Source organism: Cinclus cinclus, chromosome 28, assembly GCF_963662255.1.
Source record: "Cinclus cinclus chromosome 28, bCinCin1.1, whole genome shotgun sequence".
Taxonomy (NCBI): domain Eukaryota; kingdom Metazoa; phylum Chordata; class Aves; order Passeriformes; family Cinclidae; genus Cinclus; species Cinclus cinclus.
Window position 1 is genome coordinate 6,053,201 of NC_085073.1, and position 14,315 is coordinate 6,067,515.

At 47.2% G+C, this 14,315-nt stretch overlaps 1 protein-coding gene across 2 annotated transcripts in view; it reads left to right on the forward strand.

Moving 5' to 3' along the window:
* The first annotated feature begins 579 nt into the window (after positions 1-579).
* CRTC1 (CREB regulated transcription coactivator 1) overlaps positions 580-14,315 on the forward strand; it is a 45,103-nt gene continuing 31,367 nt past the window's right edge. For both annotated transcript variants that reach the window (XM_062510125.1, XM_062510126.1), the window contains exon 1: positions 580-705. In XM_062510125.1, coding sequence (XP_062366109.1) covers positions 580-705 — 126 coding nt within the window. The remainder of the gene's footprint in view (positions 706-14,315) is intronic.

A 14,315-nucleotide genomic window follows, 5' to 3' on the forward strand; every position in this document is an offset into this window, starting at 1 on the left:
AAATCAGTGTGTGAAGGAGAGCTCTGGGTGTCGGTTTTTTGTTTTTTTTTTTCTTGCAGTTACAGGTGATTTTTGTGTGAAATCCTGATAAACCAAGCCGGGCACCTCCTGAGTTTTCGTCATTTCAGTGAAGTGAGAACATCACTAAAGTCGATTTTTCAGCAGGAGACTGAGCAGCCTCCACAGAGGGACGGGGACAGGGAAAAAGGGACAAGGATGGAGACAGAGAAGGGCACAGGGACGGGGATGGGGACGGGGACACAAGGGAAGGGACGCGGGACAGGGATGGGAACAAGGTCCGGGATCAGGATTAGGACAGACACAATAACAGGAACCGGGACCGGGACCGGGACCGGGACCAGAACCGGGCCCGAGCCCCGCGCGCGCCCCCGCCCCCGCCGTCCCTCCCGCGCGCGCCCGGCCCCGCGCATGCGCAACCTCCGCCCCCTCACCGCCCCCTCCCGCCCCGCCGCCGCCGCCGCGCACGCGCCCTGCGGCCGCCCCCCCCAATCCCTGGGCCGGCGCATGCGCCTCGCCCCCCCCCCTCGGCCGCGGGGAGGGGGATGCGGACGGGGGAAGATGGCGGCCTCGAACAACCCGCGGAAATTCAGCGAGAAGATCGCGCTGCACAACCAGAAGCAGGCGGAGGAGACGGCGGCCTTCGAGGAGGTCATGAAGGACCTGAGCCTGACCCGCGCGCACCGGGTGAGACTCGGCGCCGCCGCCCCCGGCTGAGGCGGGCGGAGGGGGGGGGGGTGTGAGGGGCGGCGCCCCCCCCCCCTCCCTTCCCGAGCCCCTCGGGCCGGGGGCAGCGGCGGCGCGCGGCGGGCGGGGCGGGCAGCGCCCCCTGGCGGTGGGGGGAGGCCCCCCTCAGCCCCCACCTCACACCCCCCGGTCTCCCCAACACCCCCGGTTTGGCGGCACCGGGCCCTGCCTGCCCGCGCCGCCCACCGGGCCCGCAGCATCCTCCGGAGACCGACACCTGCCGCGGGGGGAGGCCGCGGTGCCGCCAACCGGAGGGTCGGGGCAGCGGCATCACTGCACGGCCGGAGCGGGCCCGGCGGGGAGGGGGGGGCTGCGCTGGGCTGGGCTGCGGCGGGGGCACCTCCGTGTCCCCTGCGAGGGGGCTGAGGAGGGTCCCGGTTCGTCACACCGGGACAAGCCCCAGCTTGAAGGGGGATCCCGGATGCTTTGCCGGTATCTGAGGGGAGATCCCAATTGCATCACCCCGGGACAGGCCCGGGTCTGAGGGGGGATCCCGGCTCCATCACCTCTGGCTGGGTCGCGGCTCTGAGGGGATCTCAGCTCCTTCAGCGGGGTCTGAGGGGATGCTGCTTCCAGCCCCCCGGTCTGAGCGGGGCCCGTGTCCCTCACCCCGGGACAGTCCCGGCTCTGAGGGGAATCCCGGTCCCTTCAGTCTGGCCTGGAGGGTTCCCCAGCTCCTCATCCCGGCACAGGCCGGGGGCCGAGCTTGGCTCGCAGCTCCGAGCAGGTGTCGCGGTTTCCTCACCGGAGTCTTCGGTGGGCTCCAGGTTCCTCAGCCGGGGGCAGACACGGGCTGGGGTCCCTCAGAGCCCCCCGGAGCATCCCCGGCTGCGGGCGGGAGCTGCGGGACTCGCTGTGGCCGGTGTTGTTGCCGTTCCACTCCGGTTGTCGTAGGTGCAAATTGCTGCACTTCCAAAACCTCCCTTGGCTGGTGCTGTCTCTGCAAAGCCCATCAGCAGAAATTCCCGGCGTAACCAATGCGCTTTCTGGGTACGAGATGCCTTTTCTGGTCCAGATTCTGGGATGTCAGGGCTCTTTTTGTTCTTGTCTCAGCTGCTTGTGTCAGTGTTTTGTTTTTAACTGTTTCAAGAAAATTTACAAGCCTGTTTCAGGCGGAAGCTTTGCAAGAACAACGGAATGCATGGTTGGATTTGCAGTGAAAGGTTCCCTTTTATTCCTCTGTGTCAGGAGAGGGTAAATATTTGTTTGGAATTGGTGGTGCTGCTGGTTGGATGTAAAGGAAAGGCACCTGCCTGGGAAGGTGTGAGGCTGGAGCCCTCTTTGTGCTCACCTGGATGTTGGATGTTCCTGCTGGAGTTAGTTGGGAGCAGAGTGAGGATAATTTGGAGGTGTTTGTAGTCACTGGAATCATCTTGTGTGGCTCAGTCCCCTGGGATTTTGCCTTCAGTGGTCAGTCCTTGCTGCCACTCCAGAGCTGGGTGTTCCAGAGGGAGTTCTTGGAATCTGCAATTACAGGTTGTCCTTCAGTTAACTCACACGCTGAGCTCCCACCTCCTGCAAGAGAAGTCAGAATCCAAATTTCATTTCTCCTGAATCCCATTTCAGTTTCTCCCAAATCCAAGCGCTCCTAACCCAGGTTTTGCACTCGGAAACCCATCACACTTTCAAGAACCTGGTTTTGAGGAAAGAACCCAAGATGAATAACTTTTCTGAGCATTCTGGGTACTGAAGTGATGGAAACACTGACCAGAGAGCTGAGTAAAATGTCTCCTTTGTAGACTTTCTTTCACATTCCGTTATTTCATCGGCGTTTAAAATGCAGCATAAAAGCAAAAAGGGGTTAAGCACAACTTTGCTGTTTGCTCTCATTTTCATTTGGCAAGCAGCACGTTGCTGTCAGTTTGAAAACGCCTTACTCAGTTGGTGGAAGCAGCCCAAAATTTCTCTTGCCTTTTCATTATTAGTAATTGTCTTTTTGCAATGTTTACCATCTTGTCTGCTTTATTGTTGGTTACTGCTCAGAGCAGAGGCAGAAATTCTGAACTTCCTTTCTCTCATGGTCATCTTCCACCTATTTATGACGTTGGATCCATGTGGGATTTTTAAATTCTGATCCGTTGTGATATCAACCCCTCCTTTACCGCCCTCACCAAAAAAAAAAAAAATCATTTGAGAAAGAATAAACTTTGTTTTCCCAAGGGTTTCCCTGTAGTGTGGAGCAGCAGAGTGCTGTTTTTCAGCTGGCACAGTGGATTTTTGGCATTTCAGCTCTGCTGGGAGGCGCAGACCTTGTGCAGAGTGGAGGTGGGTGGTCGATGGAAGCTCTGGAGCTGCTTAATTGTCTTTTGAGTGGGACCTTGGTGTTCATAATCCAGAGCTTTCTGCCAACCCCATAGTAACAAAGTGGGTGAGGAGAGGAGAGGGGGAGTTATTTTTTTTTTTTGCTCTGTGACATTGACTCCTGTGTTTTGTTTGTGGCTCTTCTCCTTCCCTTTTTTTTTTTTTATTTTTTTTTTCTGTGAGGTTTGGAATTTCAGGACTGCGCTGATTTCTGGGCTTGTTTACCAGGGCTTGTCTCAATTTCTCAGCCCAGGGATGCTTTTGATGCAGCTATTTACTCATCCTTTCAAATTGTAATTAACAAAAAAAAAAAAATTAACGTGCAGATAGTGCTGAGCCCTTCAATATGAGACTCTTGAAATGCTGAAAAATGTAAGATATTTAAAGACAATTTGTGACCTGCATTTTTAGGGTGGTTTTTGATGGAGATTTTCTCAGGTTTCCAGAATTGATTTTTTTTTAAATATATATTCACTTAAAATCACTTTATTTTGAGGGCTTTCAGCCAGAGCTGTGTTTGAGCTCCCTCTGATGGCTCTGCAGTCTTACCTTGGAAAAAAAAAAAAAAAAAAAGACCCCCCCCCCAAACTCCAAAACGCTGCCAATGGGTACAGTCTCCCACCTTCATCTGTCCTGGAACAAACCCAGGGAATTAAACCCAGGTTAATGGTGATGTTTGGAAACATTGTGCAAAATTTCATCACCTTTTGCTTGTGTATTTTTAGGTGTTATCCAAAGTTCTGCATTGCTTTTGTTGAGTTCCTGGAAACTATGTGAAGTAAAACGTTGGTGTTTATATTTTAAACCTGGCTACTTTTAATACAAAACCCTTTAGTAGTTTAATTTTATCGAGTGGAATATGTTATAACAGCATAGATTTGATTTTTATTTGAAATAAAAATGAAGTAAAACCCTACAGTTTGTGATGGAGTGTGTAAAACCCACACACATCCCCCTGGCACAAAATTTGTACTTAAAAATGAGACACTCAGTGGTTTTCTGGTTCCTGTTGGCTGTGGAAGAGATCAAAATGTGTCTTTGTACATCCCCAGCTCAGCATTGGATGTAGATAATATGCAAAACAGTTTTAAAAGCTTAGTTAAATCAGGAATGCTAATCTGCTTTTAAAAATGAGAAACACTAATGATGATGATGATGACACAGAACTGCAGTGGTTCCTGATGTCTTCAGCAGGTTTTTATTAAATAATGTGATACAAAAGAAATTCCTGATGACGTAAGAGTGGTTTTGAATGTCTGGGAGATATTAAAGAAATTCATCAAAATCAGGACTGAGCCCTCTGAGCAGATATTGATGCTTCCAGCTGGCAGCTCAGGCTAAAAGTGGCTTTCTCTCCAAACACAAATGTGAATTTTTCAAGCTCTAGAGGGTATTTTTTTCTTCATTAACTTTCCCAAAGTTTGGACATTTCCAAGAAAAGAGTGATTTGGGTTTCATCTGTGCTCACCCACTGGTGTGATGAATTTCATTCTCTGATGGATCCCAGCATCCCTGAGGTAGGAAGAGCCCTCCCAGCCCAAGCTGTGCCTTGTCCCCACCTCCAGAGGACTCCAACCCATCCCTGGGCAGCCCCTCCAATACCTGACCACCTTTTCCATGCAGAAATTCCTGCTGATGCCCAGCCTGGAAAGCTCGAGGCCGTTTCCTCCTGTCCTGGGAGCTTTGTGTGGCCATCATGGAGCAGGACCCCCAAGCAAAGCAGGGAGTTTGGAACCTGCAGAGATGCTCCAGGTGCTGCCACCTCGAGCCAGCAGCACCCTTAATTCTTTGAAAGAACATTTGTAAATCAGCAGGGTGAGAGGCAGAGGGGACCTGGCAGGGCACAAAGAATCTCTGTTCTTGTGCAACCCTTGGCTTCCCTCAGCCTGCCTGAGCTGTCCAAGGTAAACACCGAGCTCTGCTGTGCCATCCTGGGAAACTGCACCGAGCAGGGCAAGGTTTCTTCTGGCAAACCCAAGCAGCTTTTGTTGGATTTCTAATTTTATTATTATTATTATTATTTTAAGGAGACAATGCCTTTTTTTACTGATTGTCCCATCACTCCCACACAGTACAGCACAGCTGCTGCTGGACAAAATCTCTGTGTGTGCAGTGGCCAAATCCCTCGGTGTTAATGATGTAGCAAAGCTGGGGAAGGGCTCTGGGAGCACGTGAGGCTGAATTGTACAACTGCTGCATTTTGGGTGTTTGGTTGTAATTCTCAGGGTGAACATGTGGGACTCGGCTCCGGCTGCTGCGCTTGGGTTTTATTTAGCATCAGCACTGGGTGGTAATTTGCATTTATAGAAGGTGCTCATTTGGGAAGAGAATCTGTTCTCAAGGTGAGGAGGTGCAGTCGGTTCTTCCCGTCCTTTGGGGTTGATTTGGGGTTTTCCCCTCAAAACAAGCTGCAGAGGGGAGCTGAGCCTGTGGTTACCCTGAAAAGGGGGAGGTGTGGATACTGATTCTCTTTAGTTTACCAGTCAGAAATTGAAATTTGTGGTGCTGCCTTTCAGATCCAGCTGTGACTGTAGAAGTGGCAGAGGTGTCAAAGCCCTGGAGGACAGGAGGGGCTGGTGCGGTGTTCATCTGAGTTCTGTGCTGGCCAGGGGGTGAAGGAGGGTTTCTCTGAGTAAAAACATCACCCCACAAAACACAGCCGCAGGACTTGTGCCTCGGAGTCGTTCTGATGAATATTTGGTACTGAAAAATGATTTTAGTAGCAGTGTGGCCTGAGGGCGAGCTGTCTTGAGGATCTGTGAGAGGGAAGGGACACAGAGCTGTTCCTCCAGCACGAAGGAAAAGGAGGGGGAACCCCAGGGCATGGAAAGCCCAGAGCGTGGTTGTGGTTGTGTGAGGACGTGGGCTTGGCAACCATTTTTACCTGTTCCTGGCTTTCTCCATCAGATCAGTGCTTATCAGATTTTTTTATCGAGTACACCACATTTTTATTTTCTAGCTATCTCAGAAACAACGTTTATTGAAATCTGCCGTCCATCAACCCCCTGCTCCTCTCACTAACACTTTGTTCTCCATTTTATAATCAATTTATCAATGCCATTGATTTTGGTTGGGAAGCACTCCCTGCACTTTAGGAATATCAAAGCCCTGGCTCTGCTGAGGCAGCAGCACCGGGCACATTTCAGAGAGAATTTTCACTCCTGTGTCCAGCCATGTGTGGGTAGAGCACGGATGGACCTCATGAAACCAAACCCATGGGTTTGGACCTTTTAGGGGGGAATTTTAACCCACATTTCCTGCATTTTCTGTAAGAAGTTCCTCCCTGTGAGGGTAGGGAGGCCCTGGCAGGGTTTGCTCAGCTAAATTATGGATTTCCCATCCCTGGGAATATCCAAGGCTTGGAGCAGCCTGGGATAGTGGAAGGTGTCCCTGCCTGTGGCACCAGGTGGAATTTGATGATTTTAGAATCTTTCCAACCCAAACCAGTCTGGGGTTCTGGGATTCAGTGAAATTATCAAACACTTTCATTGTTGTGGTAATCAAACACTAATTTGGCAAAAAACAGACATCCTCTCAAAAATTATCAATAGGGATTTAACCAAAATGTATTAAAGGCTAAATATGTATCTGTGTTCTCCATTATCCATCTGTGCTTGCAAAAGAACATTTCTTGAGCAGTGGAAGGGCAGTTTGGTGCATGGTCCTGACAGCATTGATCACTCCCTAATGCTCTGTTCCACACTGGCATCGATATTTTTGTGCCTAATGCAGGATCTGAAACTCAAGTAGACTTCAAGGCATTTCTCAGCAAGTGTAAAGCTGTGTCTTTAAAATAAATAAATAAATAAAATAAGCTTTTCTGGGTTAAAACCGTTCCTGGTTGTGCTGGCTGGAATTCTACCCCTGGTGTTTTTGTAGCTGTGCTGTTGCTGAGGGGTTCCTGAGGGGTTGGGTGAGGGAGGGAAAAGCAGCAAACTCAAAATCAGGTGGATTTTTTGGGAGCAGGGTTCATTTTGTGACAGTGACCAGCTGTGACCTCGCTGCTGCTTCACTTTTTTGTTTCTCTTGCTTTCAGCTCCTCACATTTGTGGTCCCAAAGAGTTTTTGGGACCTGGGAGTATCAAAGGGCAGGCTGGACAGGCTTGGAGCAGCCTGGGATGGTGGGAGATGTCCCTGGCACTTGGATAAGCCTGAATGTCCCTTCCAGCCCAAACCATTCTGGAATTCTCTGAGCTCGAGGTGGCAGCTGGATGTGTGTGTTTATTATCAGCATCTCTGGAGTTAATAATTCAAATGTTGCTTTGATTTGTTTTGAAATGATTTGCATTTCGTGCTGTTGGAAGTGATATCCAGGAATGAGGATCTCCAGCAGTGCTTGTGGAGCCAAGGGAGCATTGAACAGCTCCTCTTTATCATTTTATGTTTTATGTTTTGGCCTGAGCTCCTTGGGACTTTTTAAAGTTGTAACCAAGTGTTGATAACTGCCTTGTTTTGCAAATTATTTCTCAGGAATTGAGAATTCTTTCCCTTTGTACCAGAACAATCCTTTGCAATGAAACAACACCACCACACACCCACAAAAAACAGCTCTTAAATCATGAGGTGGAGGAGGCTGAAGTGCTGCAGCTTGAGGCTGCAGCAGGAATTCCACAGCCCTGGCTGAAAGTCCCTGCTTCACAGGCAGATTTTCTCCAAGTGTCTTTTCCTTCCTTTGCCTGGTCTATCACTTTTCCTGATGATTGGGAAAATCTCCTCTGTGCTGTCCCTGCTGAGCTGCTCACTGCTGGTTTTACTCTGGTTACTTATCACTCCAGAGCAGTAAGATGTGTTAACTGCACACTGCAGCTCTGTCAGATGAATTTTCAATTAATTTTGGTACCCAGCTATTACTATTTATGTGAATATTATTTTCCTTGGACGGTCGAGGTCTCTGAGGGGAGGGAATTGGAGTCCATATCCCAAAATATACAAATTTCCAGGCAGATGGTGATAGCTTCCACCTCAGACAGAGGAGCAGTTGTTGGTGACAGGATGGGGCCTCTTCAGACCTGTTGGAAGAGCAGCTTATGAAGAAGCTGTGCAGGAGATTTTTTTTTTTTTTCTTTTTTGCAGCCTCAAAGTGGGATTTCAACATCTGTAAGCTGGATTAAAGGAATAAAAACCCTCTGTGGGAGAAGGGAAGGCAGGGATTGTTTCATACCCAGACTTCTGACTTTTTTGATTCCTTGCAGAGTCCTGGTATAGATTGTATTCCTGGCAGCAAGAGGGATAGAAAATATCTGATTTAATATTTATTTAATATCTTAAATATTGCACAAGTCTCCAGCAGCCAGCTCAGATTCAAATGTCTGATTGACCTTCTCCTTGTAATTAGATTTGCCTCTGGTTCAGGGGGATGATTGTGCTGAATGAGCCTTTTGCAATTTCAAGAATTTGGACTCTGATGATATTTGGGATATTTTTGATACCTGAAGGGTTGGCTGATGCCACATTTTCAAGCCACAAACAATTTTCTGTAGCTTTTGGCCACCCTGAGGGCAGGGTGAGGTGCCCCTGAACCCCAAAGAGTGCAAACGTGCCCTGCTTGGCTCCTAATTTACGAAACTTGTAGGGTTACGTAACTGAATTTTCATTCTTTAGCTAAAAATAAAAAATGGAACATAAAAGCTATTTTTATCTTACTTAATGAGGGCATCTCTGCTTTTATTTCAGCTTTTCTGAGGCATTTCAATAGGAGGAATGGGGATGGTTGAGGAACTTTTTATTGGAACTGGATGATTGTTCTCAATCAGATCCCTGCTCAAAAGGAATATTTGCTTTAAGAAAAGAAGGTCCCTTTAATCTCAGCCTTTTCTGTGATAAATTCATTTTAGGATGGTTTGTAGTAATTATTGCTGTGTTGCACCTTGGCTGCGTGGGGCAGGGCTGTGTCTCTGCTTTTTGGGGTTGTTTTTTGGGGTTCCTTTTTGGGGTTCCTTTCTGGCTTTGCTTTGTCTCCTGTTCTCCACGAGCCACCCAAGTACCCAAAGTTTGATGCTAACAAAGAAAAAGTAATCCTTACCTCCCAATCCTCTGCACAACTCATCGTTAGCTAATAACACTCACAAAAATAAACAAGATTTTCAGCGTGTCGAGCTCCATCTAAAGAGAGCCAAAAGAATTCTTTGCCTTCTGGATATCAAATAATAAACGAGCTACTGAATTATCAGCAGCATCCACGCCTGAAAAACCTCGCAGGGAAGGAGCTGAGCTGAGCTGCCACGGGCTGGGGTTTGTTTTTCAAAGCTCTCAAATCAGGTTTGGTGCCTGTTGTAGCTTTGCTTGGCTCCCTGCCCGGCGATAGAGCACAACTTGGAAGAATAGTCACTATTTTAAGGCTCCAGTTTGCTGTATCCTGTTTTTTGCTGCTCAGTTGTGACTGTGAAGTTTTAAACAGTAAACCTTTGTTCACCAGAAATAGCAAAAGTGTTTTTAAACACCAAGTCACAGCCTGTGCGTTAAGTTTTAATCTTTATTGTGATGGTTTTGTTTGTTTGTTTTAATCCTGCAAGGTGTGTTCCTAATGATTCTTTGCCCTCAATCCTCCTAATGATTAATTTTCATTCATTTTGGGGAGAAAAATGGACTTTTTATCTGTTTTCACTGTTCAGAGATTAGAAGAAAAAAACCAGAAATTAAAAAAAAATTCACAGCATTAAATGCTGTTGCCTCCTCTCTCCCCTCCTCTTTCTGTTTTGTTTTTCTTTGGGTTCACAAGAAAAAATTGAACTTTTCTTGGGGAAAAAAAAAAAGATTTGAATGCACTGTGGAGTTTAGAGGTTTTAAGTAGTGCTGGGGTGTGAGATCTTTCCACTTTCACAGGAATTGAAGGAGGCAGCTGTGGGACAGCTCCGAGCCTGGGTGATTTTTTACAACCCCGTTTCCTCACACTTTTATTGCTCAGGCAACCTGGGGAGCTGCTTGCAGCTCCTGAAGGAGAATCTAATGGGGCCTTGGAATTTGGAGATGACTCAGAAGAGGACAAAACAATCCAGTTAAGTGATTTGAGGTCTTAAATAATCTCCTCAACAGGAAGGTGAAGAAAACATGAACTCATGAGTAATAATTGGCTCTCTTGGAGTGTTAAAAGTGCAGCGCTGGGGCTTGGCCAGGGCTCAGCTGATTCCTGCCTGGGCTCTGCTGATCAATAACATGCAGCCCTTATGAATGGAGTTTATTGGGCTGGACTGGACTGCAGTGCTCTTAGCAAAGGGTTGTATGGATTGCAGTTCTGAGTTGGGGTTCTTGGGGTGTCCTGAGCATGGCCTGGAGCTGGGCTTGATCCTGATGGATCCATTTTAACTCAGTGTATTCTGTGATAAAGTCATTTTAGCTTGATCCTGATGGATCCTTTTTAACTGTGATAAATTCATTTTAGCTTGATCCTGATGGATCCTTTTTAACTGTGATAAATTCATTTTAGCTTGATCCTGATGGATCCTTTTTAACTGTGATAAATTCATTTTAGCTTGATCCTGATGGATCCTTTTTAACTGTGATAAATTCATTTTAGCTTGATCCTGATGGATCCTTTTTAACTCAGCCTGTTCTGTGATAAACTTATCACGTGAATCCCTTTTAACTCAGACTTTTCTGTGATAAATTTATTTTGTGTTGTTTTATAGTGAGTGCTGTGTTGTACCTCAGCTGTGTGGGGCAGGGCTGTGTCTCTGCTTTTTGGGGTTCTTTTTGGGGTTCATTTTTGGGGTTGTTTCTTGGGGTTCCTTTCTGGCTTTGCTTTGTCTCTTCCACAAACCACCCACTGCCCAAAGTTTGATGATAACAAAGAAGAAATGATCCTTGCCTCCCAGTCCTCTGCTTCCTGGTCATGCAGCCTGTAAAAATGAGTGATTTTAATCCCAAATCCAAAGGGTGGGAATGCCTTCCTCAGGTTATCACAGACTTGAGATAAGAGCTTTGACTCCATCACCCCCTTCCCCTCTGTCAGAGCACAGAATTTGCAGTTCTGCCTTCATTTTGGAGAGGATTTTCAGCAGCTGCAGGGGCCTCCTGCAGGTGTTGCAGCCTTTTAGAGCTCAGGATTTTCCTGGAAGTGCAGTATTGGAGCAATGCTGTCAGGTAACCTTAAAAATAATCAGATTTAGAAAGTCTCCAGTCAGCTGCCTCGCTGTGCCCTTCCCTGTGCCTGGCAGTTTTCATTCCTCTCATGATAAATACATCTTTTTCTGAATCCCAGTTTGGTTTTTTTTTCATGGAGTTCCTGTTTCATTCCAGGAGATGGAAGAGGATTTTGCTTCCCTTTTTGCTCTGTGCTGAACTGGTGGAAGCTGGGACAATCCCAGCTGCTCCTTGGAGGTGTCACCTCCCGTTTTGTTGTTAATTTGTGACGTTTTTTTGAAGAAAATTTGGGTGTTTTAGTGTATTGAGGGTGAAAATCAAAATCCCTGAAAATCAAGGCTGGCCTTGTGTTCTCAGCTCAGCTCTGAGGAAGGAGTTGCTTGGGAAATGTCCCAGTGGCAGAAACAAAACTGCTGCTAAATTCCAAGATATTACAACAGCTTCCTTCCCTTCAAAAAAAAAAAAAAAACCAAAAAACAAACCCCAAACCAAACAAAAAAATGCAACAAAAATGCTTTTTTTTTTTTTGGCCTTTTCCTGCATTTTTGTTCTTCCTGGCTGTGTTTGCTCGGCCTGAGAGCTGTGTTTGTGTCCTGCCACGGGGATGGGATAATGGAATAAATCCTTAAAAGTGACTGGAGTGACAGTTGTGGTGCTGGAGGAGTAAACAATGATGTAGCAGTTCCACGAGCATGGGGTCACATCCAGTGCATCTCATATGTCTGCAGTTTTTTGGGGTAATTTTCACTTCTTTTCTAGTAGACGTTTGGCTTCCTGTTTTGGCTTTGCTTGTCCCATTCCCTGCAAAATCCATCACTCCAGGACACCAAGATCCTTGGGAAGGATTGGCACAGGCAGCAAGAGAAACTTGTGCTGGGCTTGTCCTCATTCCTCTGTGCAGAGCCAGCTTTCAAAACTTCACTTTTATGACACTAAAAACACTCTGAAAATTCAAAAAAAAAAAAAATTCCAAACTGTTGCAAAACATTTTGTTCCAAGATGCTGCTGGAATCCCCGAGGTCCCAAGCGAGGCAGGCAGAGCAGCTGCTCTCACTGTGGATTATCCCTTTCCTCTCAACTTCAGCCTTCATTTCCTTTCCCCTCCTTCCTGGGAGGAACAGCTGTGCCTTTGGAGCCTCTGCTGCTCTTGGAGCACGGCTGGAAACTGCAGGAAATCGGTGACTTTGGAAATCTGCCTCTTCCTGAGTGTGACAGCCCAGGCAGAGAGAGGCACAGGCTCCTCTGCTCTTTGTCCTGGCACAGGAGCCTGGGGAGAGTGAAGGAGCTGCCACTGCTCCCCATTTCCCATTCCCCCCATTCTCTCCATTCCCCCATTTCCCCCCATTCCCCCTTTCCCGCATTCCCCCCTTCCCCCATTTCCCCATTCCCCCCTTTCCCCCTTTCTCTCATTCCCCATCCTCCCTTTCCCCCCATTCCCCCCATTCTCTCCATTCCTCCCATCCCCTCATTCCCCATTCTCCCATTCCCCATTCCCCCTCATTCCCCCCCATTCCCCCCCATTCCCCCCTTTCCCCCCTCTCCCTCCATTCCCTCATTCCCCCTCATTCCCCCCCATTTCCCCATTCCCCCCTTTCCCCCTTTCTCTCATTCCCTATCCTCCCTTTCCCCCCATTCCCCCCATTCTCTCCATTCCCCCCATTCCCCCCATTCTCCCCATTCCCCCCTTTCCCCTCATTCCCCATCCTCCCATTTCCCCATCCTCCCATTCCCCCCTTTCCCCCCATTCCCTCATTCCCCATTCTCCCATTCCCCATTCCCCCTCATTCCCCCCCATTCTCCCCATTCTCTCCATTCCTCCCATCCCCTCATTCCCCCTCATTCCCCCTCATTCCCCCTCATTCCCCCTCATTCCCCCTCATTCCCCCTCATTCCCCCTCATTCCCCCTCATTCCCCCCCATTCCCCCCCATTCCCCCCTTTCCCCCCCATTCCCTCATTCCCCCCCATTCCCCCCTTTCCCCCCATTCCCTCATTCCCCATCCCCCCATTCCCCCATTCCCTCCCAAATGTTGATTATTCCCCAGGAAAGCACTGCTGTCACTCTCAGGCACTCACTGGGCTTTCTGAGCCCCCTTTTCTCTCTCTCAGTGACAGCAGCCTGCTCACCTGGCTGCAATTTCAGATATTTTTTATCTCCCTCTGTCTCAAGCCCTTTCCTGGAGAATCAGGGTGTTTTACCACGGAATTTGAGCTGTAGTTTGCTCTTATCACACCCTTTTCTTTCTCTGAGGTGCTCCAAAAGACAGTTTCAAACAAGTGGCTTTGCACCATAAAATTTATTTCCCTCATTTATCAGGGCATGGAAGATAAACTCCATTATTTACATATTACAGGTGCCTGCTGAGGTGAAAATACTGCTGTTGTTTGATTTCATAATATTAATTTTTTAATTACGTGGGAAATTAAAATAAAAAGCTCAACTTGCAAATCCATCTCTTCAGCCACCTATTGAACTGTCTGATAACAGCAGGGGTGAATTTATATCAGTAAATAATGGAAGTATTTGTAGTTGTTTGCAATAAATTATCCAAAACATAATAAAATTATAAAAACAGTCAGTATTCTCCCAAGCTCTCAAAGCATTATAGAGATTAAAAAGTCCAGAAGTCTTCCCAACCTTTCATTCATTTGTGTCTGCTCATAATTGATTTTAATTCTGAGGTTGGGAATGTGGAGAGGCACCAGCAGCTGCTGGAGTTAAGAAAATTGTGACCAACACAGAAAATTCCCTTTTCCTTGGTTTACCAGGATTTTCTCTTATTTATTTGTGATTTGTTCCTCATTGAATTAAAGAAATCCCAGGCAGTTTTCAGGGTGGCTGGGTTCACAAACGAGCAGTTCTTTGAATATGTATTAATTTCAGTAATTCTACGAGTAGCAAGCGTTGAGTTTTTAAAATTCAAATTTAGTGTGAATTTTGGATTATTAACAGAAAATGATTCCCTTGAGGAGCCAAGGAAAGTTTTTTTGGCACCTTAAAGAACTTTTTAAAAATAATCAAAGGGTTAATGAGGTGATCTGTAGCTCGTGCCACTAAATCTAAACTGGAATCATTAAATGGCTGTTAAAATCTCTTTCTTTTTAAGCTTTTATTTGTTTTTCTTATCAACATGAGGGTTGTGAATGGGGAGAAATGTCCCTTTGAAGGCA